General features: G+C 43.8%; 1 protein-coding gene across 1 annotated transcript; it reads right to left on the reverse strand.

Moving 5' to 3' along the window:
* Positions 1-1,010: 1,010 nt before the first annotated feature.
* LOC113156378 (myosin-16-like) lies at positions 1,011-14,299 on the reverse strand. Its single transcript, XM_026351487.1, has 44 exons — positions 14,093-14,299; positions 13,841-13,984; positions 13,409-13,565; positions 12,889-12,916; positions 12,703-12,799; positions 12,512-12,604; positions 12,204-12,267; positions 11,977-12,075; positions 11,452-11,555; positions 11,108-11,246; positions 10,733-10,834; positions 10,465-10,631; positions 10,189-10,359; positions 9,904-10,080; positions 9,533-9,718; positions 9,312-9,399; positions 9,069-9,186; positions 8,620-8,740; positions 8,379-8,515; positions 8,175-8,256; positions 7,914-8,087; positions 7,610-7,690; positions 7,319-7,465; positions 7,135-7,239; positions 6,966-7,052; positions 6,694-6,839; positions 6,448-6,538; positions 6,294-6,350; positions 6,053-6,139; positions 5,717-5,962; positions 5,478-5,595; positions 5,273-5,400; positions 4,777-4,973; positions 4,510-4,642; positions 4,001-4,217; positions 3,769-3,905; positions 3,525-3,628; positions 3,132-3,324; positions 2,836-3,039; positions 2,559-2,684; positions 2,289-2,459; positions 1,963-2,163; positions 1,567-1,795; positions 1,011-1,472 (listed from the first exon to the last, which is right to left on the reverse strand). The coding sequence occupies exons 1-43, from the start codon at positions 14,297-14,299 to the stop codon at positions 1,598-1,600; spliced, it is 5,829 nt and encodes a 1,942-aa protein (XP_026207272.1). The 3' UTR covers positions 1,011-1,472; positions 1,567-1,597.
* Between the last annotated feature and the right edge of the window lie 311 nt (positions 14,300-14,610).

A 14,610-nucleotide genomic window follows, 5' to 3' on the forward strand; every position in this document is an offset into this window, starting at 1 on the left:
ACCCGTTGCTCTCTCACACACAGTCTCACACTCTCCTGCACCGTGGAGAGTGTGGCATGTTGATGATTTGGAAGCTTTTGGAACGAGGCAGAGGTGTTTGCGGATAAGAGTGTGTGTGTTTGTGCGCTTGTGCTGGGCATGTACATTAGCAAAACAATTAGTCTCCACTTCTCCCTGCTCATTTTTACCTCATCCAAACAGAGGCTCAGTGGACCTTCCCGCGCTCACCCCGCTCCTCAGGCCTGCAGTCATCGGTTGATTTTAAGCTCTGATATTAATGATCTCTTTTTAAAAAAATCTACATAACCAATCATAACCAATGATGTGTCATGCTTATGAAAACATGCATGGTGTTGTTGATGTGGTCATGTGTCCATACATCAAAGATGTTTGGGTGGTGAAGATCGATGTAGGTCAAGCAGCAGAGCAGAAAAGCAGTTACAGCTAGTTACAGTCTCCTCTTACTCCTCATGTATAACTACTCTGTACATAACTAGATGTGGCAAAATATCACTACCATATTGTTAGTTTATGGCTTCAACCAGACTTTAGACTCTCTGGGATAGCGGCTGTTTGACCATGGAGTGAACTGTGGATTATAATTTGATTGATCTGGAGCTCAGAGCTCGGAGCCTCATCACCTGGTCCAGGATGCTGCATGATTCACCTTTAATCCTTTGGTGTCTGAAGCCGCTAAACGAAGATTAGCTGTGGGATTTTGGAGTGTCAGACATTTTCTAATGATTTTGTACAAAATGTGAAACATTCATCTGAAACTAAATAAAAATAAATTCAATGTTGACGTATGAGATAGGAGCCTTTTGTTCTTGTTATGCTGTTGACATTTTTGACATATCTCTGTGCGTATTGTAACTGTACAAAAGATAGAATCGCAGTCAAAAAGACAAACTCTGGTGTTGCAGGATGTTTGCTTCATCAAGCGTGACCCCCTCTCTGTGTGATTCATCTACATGCACAATAATGAGGCACTCCGTCACTTGCTGGTCATTTATTAAGACTTTGCAGCCTCACAACACGCTTACAGGAGCGACACACACAGGTGGGCTCTCTATCGTTGATGTGAGAACACAGCTTTACCCACTCTAACCTCTGGTGAGGAAGATATGGCAAGGCACACACACAGTAGTGACACAAACTCTAACATAAATGTGGGATCCAAAAGAGCTTCATACCTGACAGTTCAACATGAAAACACAGCAGACATACACAGTACATTGAAGGCAGACTAACAGTAAAACATTCTCAGTGTGCAGACTAAAACAGACTACAACAGGCTGTGTGAACGATCCTAAAACTACGCAGATTAAGACTATTTGTGATGTTGAAGACTTAATAATTTAAGACTTTTTAAGGACCTCTGTCTGGGCTTCTTTAAGACTTTCCTCGTGGTGCCTGTGCTCACTCTTCCTCAGCGAACCGTCTTCTAGAGGGATGAATGGGTGTGTGTCGCTCTGCAGGAACAAAAATACAAAGATGATGTAAGTACACGTGTGTGTACATCATCGATGCACAGGCAGCTTGGTTTTGCTATGTTTAAGTGCCTACCTGCTGGTGATGTGTCTGTGTCTTCTCCCCTCTACCCATCACGTCCTCCACTTGTAGGCTTGGTGACCTGAACAATCTCCACCGAGGTGAAGCCCTTAGTGGCCGAGGCTCGATTCCTGGTCCTCATTTTGTTCAGGGCGACCTCTGCCATCTCTGCACGCTCTTCAGCATCGTCCAGCTCATGGACCGTCTTCCTGTATTTGGACAGGCTGCAGTTGGCCTGCTCCTCCTACATATATATAAAAAGTTTGACTTAGTGACTGTTAGCGTTTGGTCCTTCTTCATTTTCACTGATATAAAACAAGCAAAGTTTTGGTTTCAACTAGCACTACCAGCAGTAGCTACTTATAACATAGATTAAAACATAAAAGATCCAGCGTCTCTGCTCCTACTCACAGCTTCCTCTATCTGCCGTTTGTAGGACTTGAGCTTGTTCTGGAGTTTCTCCACCAGCTCCTGCATGCGCTGATTGGTCTTGTGGTCCTCCTCAGTCTGGAAAATCAGCTCCTTGAGGCGACGCTCTCCCTTACGGAGACTCTTCACCGTCTCAATGTGTCGCTTCTGCTCCTGGTCCAACTCATTCTCCAACTCTTTAATCTAGTAGGAATAAAAACCAAGATGAGATGCCCTAGCCAGGTGTGGTGCCTCTGTATCGCTTTTCAATCCAGCATTTTGCGATTTTTCCAGGTAACCTGTTGCCTTTTAACAATGCGACTTCTCACCCTGGTTTCCAGTTTCTGGATGGTGCGTTTTCCGGCCTTCAGAGCCTGCTGCTCGGCTTCCTCCAGCCTTACTGTGAGGTCTCTGAGGTTCTGCTCCTGGTTCTTCTTGACCTTCTCCAGGTGAGAGCATCGTTCCTGCTCCTGCCGAAGCTCCTCACACAGTCGTGTTGCCTGGACGCAGACACATGCATGAATGAATGCATATCATTTTGAACTCACTACTTTGCTACCAGATGTTTGATTAAATGTTTATGTAGTCAGATCACTCACATCAGTCACAGCCTTCTTGGCTCTCTCATCTGCAGCACGAAACTCTGAGATCAGTTCTTCGTTCTCACTGGACAGTCGGGCGAGATCAGCCTCCAGTTTTCTCTTCAGAATAGTCAGACTCTGATTCTAATATGAGAAAAATAGATTGAATTTGATTACATGCAACTTAAAACCACAGAAAACATCAGAAGGAGTGTACAGCCTACAATAATCAAGACTAAAGAAAAAAAGGTGAGAATGTGCCTCTGTGGGATCTACGTCATGTGCAGCCACCTACCTGCATGGTGATCTCACTGAACCTCTCTGTGGCATCCACCAGCTCCTGCTCAATTTGCTTGCGAGCCCTCTCAGACGCCTCCAAGCCTCCTCTCAGCTCCTCCATCTCTGCCTGCATGAGGCAAAGGCGCCGTTCCTGGAGACTGTACTTCTCCCTCAGCTCGTCGTGCTGACGGGCGTCCTCGTCCATCTGCACCTGCAGATCCTACAGGAGGAACAAGAATAAAACCCATGGATTATTGAAGTGGTATTTTCAGTTCCATCCTCTGCTGTGGCTGATCAAATAAAAAATCCTACTTTGATCTGCTGCTGCAGCTTCTTGAGGGTTTTGACCAGCTCTGCATTATTCCTGTTAGCATGCTCCAGCTGAATCTCCATTTCATTTAAGTCTCCCTCCATCTTCTTTTTCACCCTCAGAGCCTCGGCACGGCCTTTGGCTTCTGCCTCCAGGCTGGCCTGCAGTGACTCCACTGCACGCGCGTGGTTCTTCCTGAAGAGTACATGGCTATAAGTGGCTCATCCGGCAGATACAAGTGACCTTATTGTATATGACGGAGATCAAACAGGAAGTCTGAATTTAGAAGTAGAAGATCTGCCCCTCCTTGTGACCTGCCAGAAGATCTCCTGACCTGTTGCAGGGAGTTCAAATATGCCACTTTTATGTGTGCAGTATAATCTAGTGTGTCTAACCTGGTGACTTCAAACTCTTCCTCCTTCTCATGGATTCTGCGGTCGATGTCGGCCTTGACTTGAGCCAGCTCCAGCTGTGCACGTACCAGCTTACCCTCCTCCACCTGGACACACACACACACACACACCAACACCAGGTTTTGACAACTGGACCTACTTTATGGATGCAAGAAAAAGCCTTCAAATTCTAATATAAAGTGTCCATTATAAAATGTCACCTACACCAATTTATTTCTTTAAGTACCTCTAGTGAAGCTTCGACTTCCTCTAGAGCCAGCTGCAGCTCCTCCTTCTCCACCTCCAGCTTTTTCTTGGCCTTCTGCAGCTCGTGGACGCTGCGTCCTCCTTCCCCAAGCTGGTCGACCAACTCTTTGATCTCCTCTGTGAGGAGAGTGTCAGGAGGAGAGTGTCCCTCACAGTTTTTCCATTACGATTCAATTTACTAAAGTATCTGCAGCAATGAAAAGGTACTGTACCTGTCAGGGTTTTGTTCTCTTTGCGGATGGTCTCTATTTGATCCTGGCTCTCCTCATAAGCCGTTTTCAGCTTGTAGAGCTCTGTCATGTAGGAGCGACTCTCCTTCTGACTGTTGTCCAGCTCCAGCTGCAGCTCCTCGTTCTTCTGGCTCCATTCTGCCGCCAGCTTATCGAAGACTCGTTGCTTCTTATCCAGAGCTGCTGCTGCCGCATTGGACTAGCCACCCAAAAAGAGAAGAACGTTTTAAGAACATCCATGGGTTATCTTTGGTAACCCACATCAGCTTTTAGATGTCCACAGTTCTTTATCCATTGATTAACAAGAAATATACAAAAAAATTATTATTAATTTCATACAGATTTAAGTTACAGTTGCTGTTTCGAGACTCCAGTAGGTCATTCACAGCAAGCACTTGATACTCCGGCTCCATTACACTGAGACAGCCATTTGCTTTTACAGCCAGTTATGGAAAAGATTAATCAGTACACTGGGGCATCATTGTGTGTACCTTCTCCAGGTCTATGGTGAGGTCCTCTACTTCTCCCTGCAGCCTCTGCTTGATCTTTTCCAAGCTGGCAGCTCTGGCTTGGGCCGCCTCCGCACTCTCTTCAGCCTCCTGGAGACGCACTGCAAGTTTACGCCTGTAGGAGAGCACGTGGAAAGGAAGAGAAGCCGTGGGATTAAATTTAAAAGTATCAGAAGTAGCATGAATGATATTCAACATTTTGGCTCCACTCAGCAGTGGAAGTATTCTTTTTAGTTCTTTTAAACCTACTTGGTCTCCTCCAGCTCCTCTGTGCGGTGGATGGCGTCCGTCTCATATTTGCTTCTCCAGGTGGTGACGTCAGCGTTGAGCTTGGATACGAGGCGCTGCAGCTCCCCACGAGCTTCTGACTCCTCCTCTAGCTGCTCCTTCAGCAGGGAGAGGTCGTGACGGGCGTTGGCCAGGGCCACCACGGCTGTGTTACGACCCTGGAGATGAATGAGAGAGGGCCTGAGCTGTGCGTTTTATAAAGGTCTTTATGAGAGGTCAACAACAAGAAAACTTCACTTATGTAGGACAGACAATCATCTAAAGGTCAGAGCAATATTGAAGGGCTCAGTTATTTTTAATCTCAGCAACAGGAATCCACAAGAGAGACTGTGACTGAACCAACCATCTTTCAACTGTGTATTCTTACAAATGTCACATATTCCCTCTCTTTAATAAAGGTTAGAATATTTGAACTGAAGAGAATGGAACTGCTATGTGTGTCTGTAGTGGCGTATACCTTGTTCTCCTCATCCACTTGTCTCTTTAGCTCATCAATCTGCGAGGTGAGTGAGGCCTTCAGCCTGGTCACCTGGGTCAGCTTACTCTGCACGTCCTCCAACTCCCTGCTCAGATCATTATTCTCTGCTACGGACACAAAGCAACAAGCAAAAAGTTGAAAAAATAAAACCAACATGTGGGCTGAAATGTGTGTGTGTTCTCACCAGTCAGATGGATTTTGGTAGCACTGAGCTCAGTCTGAGTGCGCTCCATCTCAGCCAGGCGAGCGTTGGCCTCCGCCAGGTTGTCCTCTATCTTATGTGAGTGTGCCTCAGAATTCATCTACACATGTAAATATCCAGATACACAGATTAGATGTGTGCATATGAGGTTGTGTTCAGGTATGATGATATGATATTTTCTTGATGGAGGGATAATAATCACACAAGGTTTTGCAAATAACCTTAGCTTTCTGAACAGCCTCAATGGTGGAGTTGAGATCTTCAATCTCAGCCTTCATGCTCAGTTTGTCCTTCTCCAGTTTGACTTTGAGCCTGGTCAGGTTCTCCAGCTGCTCGCCCATCTCTGCCATAGCGTCTGAGTGCTTCTTCCTCAGCCCTGCAGCTGTGGCTTCTGATTGGAGAGCTGCCTCCTCCAGCTCGCGCCTCAGCTTCAACAGGTCCCCCTCTCGCTTCCTGTTCTGCTCAATCTGAAGGGTGAAGCACAGATGAGGTTGTAGAGGTCATGAGGACAGTTTACACTATCCTGTGAAAGACGGACAGCTCTCAGTCAAAGTCACCTGGGCAACGGTGGCTCCTCCTGCCTCTTCCAACCTGTCACTGAGGTCCTCAAGATCTCGTGACAGCTCTGATCTCTGCTTCTCAACCTGTCGGAACAAACAACTAACTTTAATCTCCAACTGCCGTAAGTAAAATCTCACCTGTCTACTTGTTTATACCATGTTGTTTCTAGTTTGAACTAAAGTAGCCTGTTAGAGCTTGTGAAAATGTGGATGAAGTGGTTACAGATACAACCCGTACCTTGGCTCTCATGGCGCGTTCAGCTTCCAGCTCCTCCTCCAGCTCCTCAATGCGACCCTGAAAGAGTAGATACAATTTATAATCATGTGCATCAGTAATCGTTAGCTAGTGTATCGTTCGCAGAACAAAAATGTGCAGATTCTTTGGCACAAACCTGGTGCTCTTTGAGCTTGCGGGTGAGCATGGAGCTGAGAGCTTGTTCATCCTCCAGCTTTGAGTTCATGGTGTTGATTTCAAAGTCTCTCCTACATGAATAGACACAGAAGTCAGTAAGAGTGAGTAAAGAAGAGTGAGGAACATGCACAAATGTAAAACTAAGACTTTGTTTGGTGTGCTGCCAAGATGCTATGATAGTTTGGTGCCAGCTTTGATGTTTGTGTGTCTCCTCAGCCTCTCTCACTTCTTGATGACCTCCTCCAGGTCAAGCTTGGCATTCTCCATCTCATTCAGGTTCTCTATGGTCATCTTCAGGTCTCCTTCTGCCTTTCTCCTCGCTTTCTCCACTTCTGCCCGTATCCTCTTCTCCTGCTCCCAGCTGTCCTCCAGCTACACACACACACAGACACAAACGAACAGACCCGTACATTATTAGGCTCTAATGCTAAATATATTCTGATTTAAATCGGTATACATTGAAATAATCATGCAGACAAAGAAACTTTAAAGTCTGACCTCATTCACTTGGGCGTTGAGCTTGCTGTTGGTTTTGTTTAGATGGTTCACTTTGTCTTCTTCTGTTTGGAGATCCTCCAGAGTTTTCTGATAATATCGTAAGACCACTGGTCACTATTAATCCCATTAATATATTAGCTTATGTGCATGCATTTGTGAGTGTATCTACCTGTTGCAGTTCTTCCAGTGCTCTCTTTTCCTTTTGCAGCTTTGCAATATGGTCGTCTCGCTGGCTCAGGTCACCTGTCAGGCTCCGCGTCTTGAAGTCCAGACCCTAAACACACCATTGAACAGGATTCAGTAGGAAATTAGAGGAATACAGAATTCAACCTTGTTCTTCATCTCCTCTTTACCTGTTTCTCTCTTTCCGTCTTGGCCAGTGTGGACTCTAGAGACTCTAAGTCTCGCTTCAGCTCTGTCAGTTCCCCCTCCAGCTGCCTTCTCTGGCCTTGGAGGGAGGCTGCGTTGCCTTCTTCTTCCTCCAGGCGTTCACGCAGATCCTAAATTCACAATTTTGCAGAAATCACTGATGCTTTGTTGATATACAGTATCTGTTGTATTGCTACAATATCATGAATGCCCTGAGGGTATACTGTTAAATATTAAAGACAAACATAAATAAAAGTAAGTGACTGCTATATTACCTGCACTGACTCTTCCAGCTGGACCTTTTGGTGCATCAGCTGTGTGCAGCGCTCCTCAGCATCACCCAGCGTGTCCTGCTCCTGTGGAGAATGTATGTAATGTGTGTTTGGGAACTGTAGTGTATAAATTGTCTTCATTCTTCTTGTCATGTGACAACAAGAACAAAGCATTCAGCAAGAGGAAACCAGTCGAAATTCAAAAACAGGCTAAAATATGTCTCATAATTTGTTAATAAAATTCTAAAAGAACCTTTCAACTGAAATGTTATAGTTTTATTGTTTATGTTTGCAGATGTGAACTTACTGCAGCCAGTGCCAGGGCGAGGTCATTCTTCTCCTGGGACAGAGTGACCATCTTCTCCTCCAGATCTTTGATCTTGCCCTTCAGCTCTTTCACCTTCTCTACCGCCTCCCTCAACTCTTCCTCCTTGGCTTTGAAGATCTCCTCCTGACGAGCAACCATCAGCAGGGGCTTCACCTGAGGGGAGTCAAGGCAGGAATCATGATAAAGATTATGATGATGATAAATGATCACCTGACATTAGAGAAGAATTAAACATTTCACCTTAGTGTAGAGCTTCCACCAGCCCCAGAAGCGCAACTGAAGGAACTTCCTCACATTGCGCTGAATGGCCATCAGTGCAATTCTGCATCACACACACACATATATGCAGAGTTGCAGATGAACAACCAAAATATATTCTGACCAAGCTGTCTTAAAGGTAAACGCCACCTATGAGTCCATTCACAAACACAGACACAAACTGACCGTCTGTCCACCATCTTTTTAAACTCGATCCGCATTAGAATTCCTCTAAGCTGAGCCTGCAGCATAGTTATGATCTTTGCCAGTCGCTCATCACGCATGTCCTCCAGCTTTGCCAGGACGCCAGCACGGAAAAACACCTACAACAGGTAAGGTAAACACAGGTGAATAAAGAAAATAATAAAAACATTTAAGGTTTATGACAGCACTACCGATTTTTATAAATGCTGTAATACTGGTCTACCTTGGTGTGGCCAATGCGGTACTCCATATTGTCCAGGCCAACAGAACTTAGGATGAGCTCAGAGGCCTTCTTGTTGTCAACAAATCCCTTAGGGATGACGTTGGGGTTTAGGATGTAGTACCTAGAAAACAAAAGGAGTAGGAACAGAATGAGAAAAGACGGTGAGGGAACCAAATAGACAGGAAAAGGTTGAAATGGAAAAGTAGGAGCAAACAAAAACCCTCATTTTAGCAAAAGCATACTAGTTTAATTTGGATAAAGTTCATATAAAAAAATGCTTTTTCAAATAATTTTGGTGTTATAATTTAGAACTAAACTAAAACTAAAATATACTGTATTGTTACTGAACAAAACAAAATGATGTGAAGATCTATCACAAGTGCAGTTAAATAAAGATTACTAGGGTTCTGCAATAATGGAGATCAATACAGAATTAATGGAAGGCAAACCTTTGTTTGAACTCTGGGTATAGTAGTCTGTTTGGGAATCCTTTCCTGCAGATACGAATTCCCTCCAGCACACCGTTACAGGCTAACTGGTGTAGGATCAGATGGTTATCTGTAACGCCTTTACAACATTGAGGAGAGAGAACATGTCTTTAATATTATCTCAAAAACAAAACATTTATTGTGCCCTAGAAACATAATAGATTTTCTTATCAATAAATCAAACATCACATCTGCTCTACTGACCCGACTTCTTGAATTCATTGGGCACGATGCAGCGGACGAAGTGGGGAGCAGTGCTTCGCAGGGTGCTCATCAGCTTGTTCAGTTGTTCCTGTTTTTCATAAATGGTAATAAACAGCATAAACAGACACCTGTTATCATTGTAATATTCTGACCACTTTCATTTACTTTCCAGTGTGATGTGTATGTACATGTCAGTGTCCCCATGTGTCTCTGTGAATCACCCTGTAGAAGTTGGAGACAGTTTGGAAGGAAGACCCTTTCTTCTGCTTCTTTGTCCCTGCAGCAGCCTCCTCCTCTTTGAAGAGCAGAGCCAGCAGAGGCATAGAAGACTTCTGGAAGAGTCCCACCACTGTCTCATTCAGAGGGTCCTTGTTCTTCTCCAGCCAGCCAGAAATGTTGTAGCCCACCTGTGAGAATCGCAAACAGCTTGACTATTCCTGTATACATTGTTTCAGTCACACATCCTACTATACACTATATTTACACAAACATAGATAATTAGCTGATTCAAAGGCACTGTAGAAAACAGCAAATAACCAGGTTGATCAGTTACTAACATCTAGTTATGCGTTCAGTACAGTCCAGTACTTACAGTGCCAGCATAGTGCACCAGTTCAAAGTGGGCCTCAGCTCCTTTCTTCCCCCCTTTTGGCTTGAGGAAGTTTGAGGATTTGCCCAAGTGATTATCATACAGAGCAGTTTTGAAGGTTGTATCTGTCGCCTTTGGAAACACACACTGCTCCTCCAAGATGGAGAAAATCCCCATCGGCTGGAGAGGTGACAGAGAGGGGAAGGTGGGTAGAGAAAGAATGAGGTCAACATACAACATAATATACCATATGTTCCTGTTTGTACCAACTGTGTATTTGTGTGTTACCTTCTCCAGAAGTTCAATACAGGCCTGCAGGTCGAGGCCAAAGTCGATGAAGACCCAATCGATGCCCTCCTTCTTGTACTCTTCTTGCTCAAGCACAAACATGTGGTGATTGAAGAACTGCTGCAGCTTCTCGTTGGTAAAGTTGATGCAGAGTTGCTCAAAGCTGTTGAACTAGAAATGAAAAGTAGAGTGTGATCATGGAAGGTGAGAGGATGAGTTGGCATATCCAATACATTTATGAACATGTCTTAACCATATAAATAATCCAAATCTCACATCAAAGATCTCAAACCCAGCAATGTCCAGCACTCCTATGAAGTACTGCCGCTGCATCTTGGTGTCTAGGGTCTTATTAATCCGTGTCACCATCCACTTGAACATACGGTCATAGATGGCTTTTGCCAGAGCACCGATGGAATACACACACTGGTCCTGGTTCTGACCTGAGTTCAAATATTTTGTCGGGATAAGTGCATTTTCCCCAGTTGTTGATAAGCTTTAATCTCCAATCATTGTTATCGTCTAAATAATATCTGTGAAATACCTTTGGTCACAAACTCATTTCCAACCTTGACCCTGGGGCGCGTGATGCCCTTCTGCAGCTCTCCTGAGTTGATAGCCATGAGGTGAGCAACTTTGTCAGCCACTTTAGAAAGGGAGGGAAAAGGATTTCAATCATTTTAACATACCTAACAGTGTGTAACACATTCAGAGAACAGTAAGACACGCAAAGGCAAGAAAGGGTAGTGACACCAAAATTAAAGGTTAGGCTTAAAGAAAAATTTCAAAGGGAAGGAGTGGAAAAAATGATAGAGAACTAGAACAGGGTTCAGAGAGACGTACTTTGATGATAAAGAGGCATTTATAAAGATAAAGAGAAAAAGGCAGAGAGAGGTAGAGAGAGGTGGGCTTTTCATACCCTCAGTGGAATCGACATCAGCCTGTTCCTCTCTGGGTTTCTGTTTGAACTTCATGTTTCCAAAGTGCATTATGCCTCCGGTCAGCTTGTACACGCTCATCTTCTCCTCAGGAGTGAATCCCAGGACATCAAAGGCTTCCTGTGAAGACACACACATGAAGAGAGTGAGAATATATTTAAGAAAATTCACCCAAAGTTGCAGAAAAAGATGCAACAGCACCATCAGCAGGCCAGGCCTGTGAATTCAGATGCAGTTTTTCATATCGATCATAAGAATATTTATGTAGGTTTTTATCACAAATTTAAATCAACATCTGTTTATGGAAATAAACATGTTGACTTACATCAGTGAGCAGTAGCTCATCTCCATCATCCATGTTGTCCACCACAGTGACGCCCTGACACACCCACACATACTGTTTGGGGTCTGGGTTCAGCAGCAGAGCCTCTGATAAAGCATTCAACATAATAAAAAGACAATAATCATAATTAGATATCATCATTAGGTAAAAGAGTAGAAGCTAGACATTTAGCATTAAGCTGCAGTTAGCTAGCAGTAAAATGGTTAGTGTTAGCTTTATAATAAAGTCACTATGCAGCTTTTTCAGCTTTTTCAATTACTTTTAAAATAAAAATTTATATATATATATATATATATATATATATATATATATATATATATATATATATATATATATATATATATATATATATATATATATATATATATATATATAATTTTTATGTAGTGGATTAGCCATTCATTCAGTTTAAGGGGTGCTGGGTAGTTAAGGGTATTTCTAGTTTGTCATCTTGCTTATATTCACATTCCCATTATCCAGTGTCAGTGCAGCTTTAATCTAACTCACCTATAAGTTCTGGCTTCCTTCCAGACAGGAGCTGGTAGAAGATGTGATAACCTCTCTCTGCAGCCTGCTGGGAAATCACTCTGGATTTCTCAAGCAGGTCTGATACACGAACACAAACACAAAGACACCACAGATGCACCAATACAATTAGGAACTGGCATTTTACTAAGGTGCTGTTAAAGCCCAAATCAAAGTAATTAAAGAATAAATCCATTTAATCCACTCACAGGTCTCAATGTCAGCACCAGCCAGCTTAGCTGTTGGCCCGAAGTGAATCCGAATAAACTTTCCCTGAAACAAAGACTCATAGTTATTTTAGAGTGTGCATCCGTATTATGTGTTGCACATGCAGTGTTACTGAGACGTTGGGAAATTAAGAAACGGGTTTCTCTATTTTAACACCACATCCACAATACGAAACCAGGATAAGACTGTGTTTCTACTGTAAATATTTAGACTAATTCCAGCTTAGTTCCACAGTATATTATTTCATTTGATGCTGTAACCTTTAATAAAAAAATGTTTTTGTGCTTACAAAGCGTGAGGAATTGTTGTTCCTGATGGTCTTGGCGTTGCCAAATGCCTCCAGCACTGGGTTAGCCTGGATGATCTGGTCCTCCAGAGATCCCTGAGACAATACACAAGAAATTTATCTTATTAATCTCAGACAAGAAAAAACAGCATGTGAAACTGTGTGTGTGCAAGCTCTCACACAAAAACACTTGCCTTGGAGTCTGAAGCTTTGCTCCCAGTGGCTCCAACATTGGCAAAGTACTGGATGACCTTCTTAGTGTTCTCAGTCTTGCCAGCACCAGATTCTCCACTAGAGCAAAGACACCAGGAAGGAGTTAACGATGCAGGCAACTTTTGTAAAGGAAGACTTGAAAACATATTTTAAGTAGCTGTCCTTACGTGATCAGCATAGACTGGTTCTCATGCTCTGTGATGTCAGGACACGAATCGAGCAGGGGAGGAGAGAAACAGAGAGAATGTGAGAGGGACGTGGATAATTACTGCTGATTTCCCTCTGAGCAGATCAGAGAGCTGCTGATGTTCTCTGTCAGCAGTACGAGCCACGCAGACAGCTGTCAGCTCTCCCTTGATGCCACATAATGGCTTCAAAGTATTTTTCTACTCCCTGAACAAATTATTACACGCCACAGTGATTACACACCTCCAGCAACTGCCCCACTCCCTCTTTCCACATGTAACCATGTAATGACTTTCAAGCAACTCATCTCGAGGGGGTGATCCCAAATTACAACACACCACGTACATGTTTGCTTCTTCTCTTTACCAACTGTACCTCCCTCGCTTCACCTATCAGTGACCTATGACTAATTTAAAAGTCTCTTCTCTCTCTTTACTCTTCAGACGTCTCTCACGTGTTTTTCTCCTCATTATTTCACATCCTCCACACCCTTCTCCTCACCCATCAACATGTCGTGGTAGGCGTTGTCGGAGATGGAGAAGAGGTGAGGAGGAACTTCGTTGCGTTTCTTCCCCTTGTACATCTGGGCCACTTTAGCCCCATAGATGGGCAGCCACTTGTACGGGTTGATCGTCACACAGAAGAGGCCGGAGTAAGTCTAGAAGTGGGAGAAATATAAATATGTGTCAGTACAGACTTGCGTATTTTGTTTTTGGTCCATCCACTTTCTACTCTACGTGTGCTTTTCTATATATATTTGTATGATATAGATGGAATATGCTTTAGATTGATCAGCACCTTGTTGTAAGTGCCACAGTAAAAACATGAAGGACAAACAGTATTTGTCTGCTGTCTTCAGGGTGTCATTTACAAATGTTTGTGAGCTGGTTTTTACGGTGCTGCTGGGTTTTGATTGTTGATTAACAAGCTTACATAGATCCTCATGCTGACGTAGCGGCTGCGCAGGTTTTCCATGACGCTGGCCTCGTTAAGGAAAGTGAGGTCGGCCATGTCGTTGGCTTGGAAGAACTTAGGGGGGTTCATCTGCTGAATGTCATCCTTCTTCACGGTTACCGTCTGATAAGACAGAACAATCACTAAACTGTGAGTTTTAGTTACTCTAACATCAGCTCGTGTGAAAGTAAATCTTTGACATGAAATATACATGTTCAGTGTTCGTCTTACAGTGTTCTTGTTGCTCTTGACGGTGACTTTATCCCCATCCTCAGACTGAATCTCCCCAGCAATAAAAGCCTCCTTCTCATCTTTGATCCAGCAGGAGCGTTTGATGTCGTATGGTTTATTCATAGCATCCAGGCGCTCCTTCTCTGAGGGAACCAAGAACGGCATGGGGTCCACATTGTCCCCACATTCCCCCTTATAAACCGGCATGGCTGCTGCTGCTGCTGCCACTAACACACCAACACCAACCAAGTGACTGAGAGAGGCTGAGTGATGGAGAAAAATATTAATAAAGTAGTTATAAGTAGTAAGAAGTCATGAGTTTAACAGGCTGATACTCACCGATGCAGGATGCAGAGGTAGACTCTGGAGGACTACGGGTGTTTGCGTGCTGAGGCTGTGCTGTTATATATAAGGCCGTCTCCACCCTGATATGGTCACAAGTCTAAAATCAGCCATTACCCTGAGGTGTCATCCTTCTAGTCCGTCTCAGGATCTGGGAATTCTTCACTCTGCCTCTG

This window comes from Anabas testudineus, chromosome 8 (genome assembly GCF_900324465.2).
Source record: "Anabas testudineus chromosome 8, fAnaTes1.2, whole genome shotgun sequence".
NCBI classification, from domain to species: Eukaryota; Metazoa; Chordata; class Actinopteri; order Anabantiformes; family Anabantidae; genus Anabas; species Anabas testudineus.

Excerpts from the sequence above, each read along its gene's own strand:
- LOC113156378 (XM_026351487.1), bottom strand. The coding sequence starts at position 14,299 with ATGCCGGTTTATAAGGGGGAATGTGGGGACAATGTGGACCCCATGCCG. Across the intron at positions 11,247-11,451 it reads ATGAGCTACTGCTCACTGAT|GAAGCCTTTGATGTCCTGGG; the intron begins GTAAGTCAACAT and ends GTGTCTTCACAG. Across the intron at positions 8,257-8,378 it reads AAAAAGATGGTGGACAGACG|AATTGCACTGATGGCCATTC; the intron begins GTCAGTTTGTGT and ends TGTGTGATGCAG.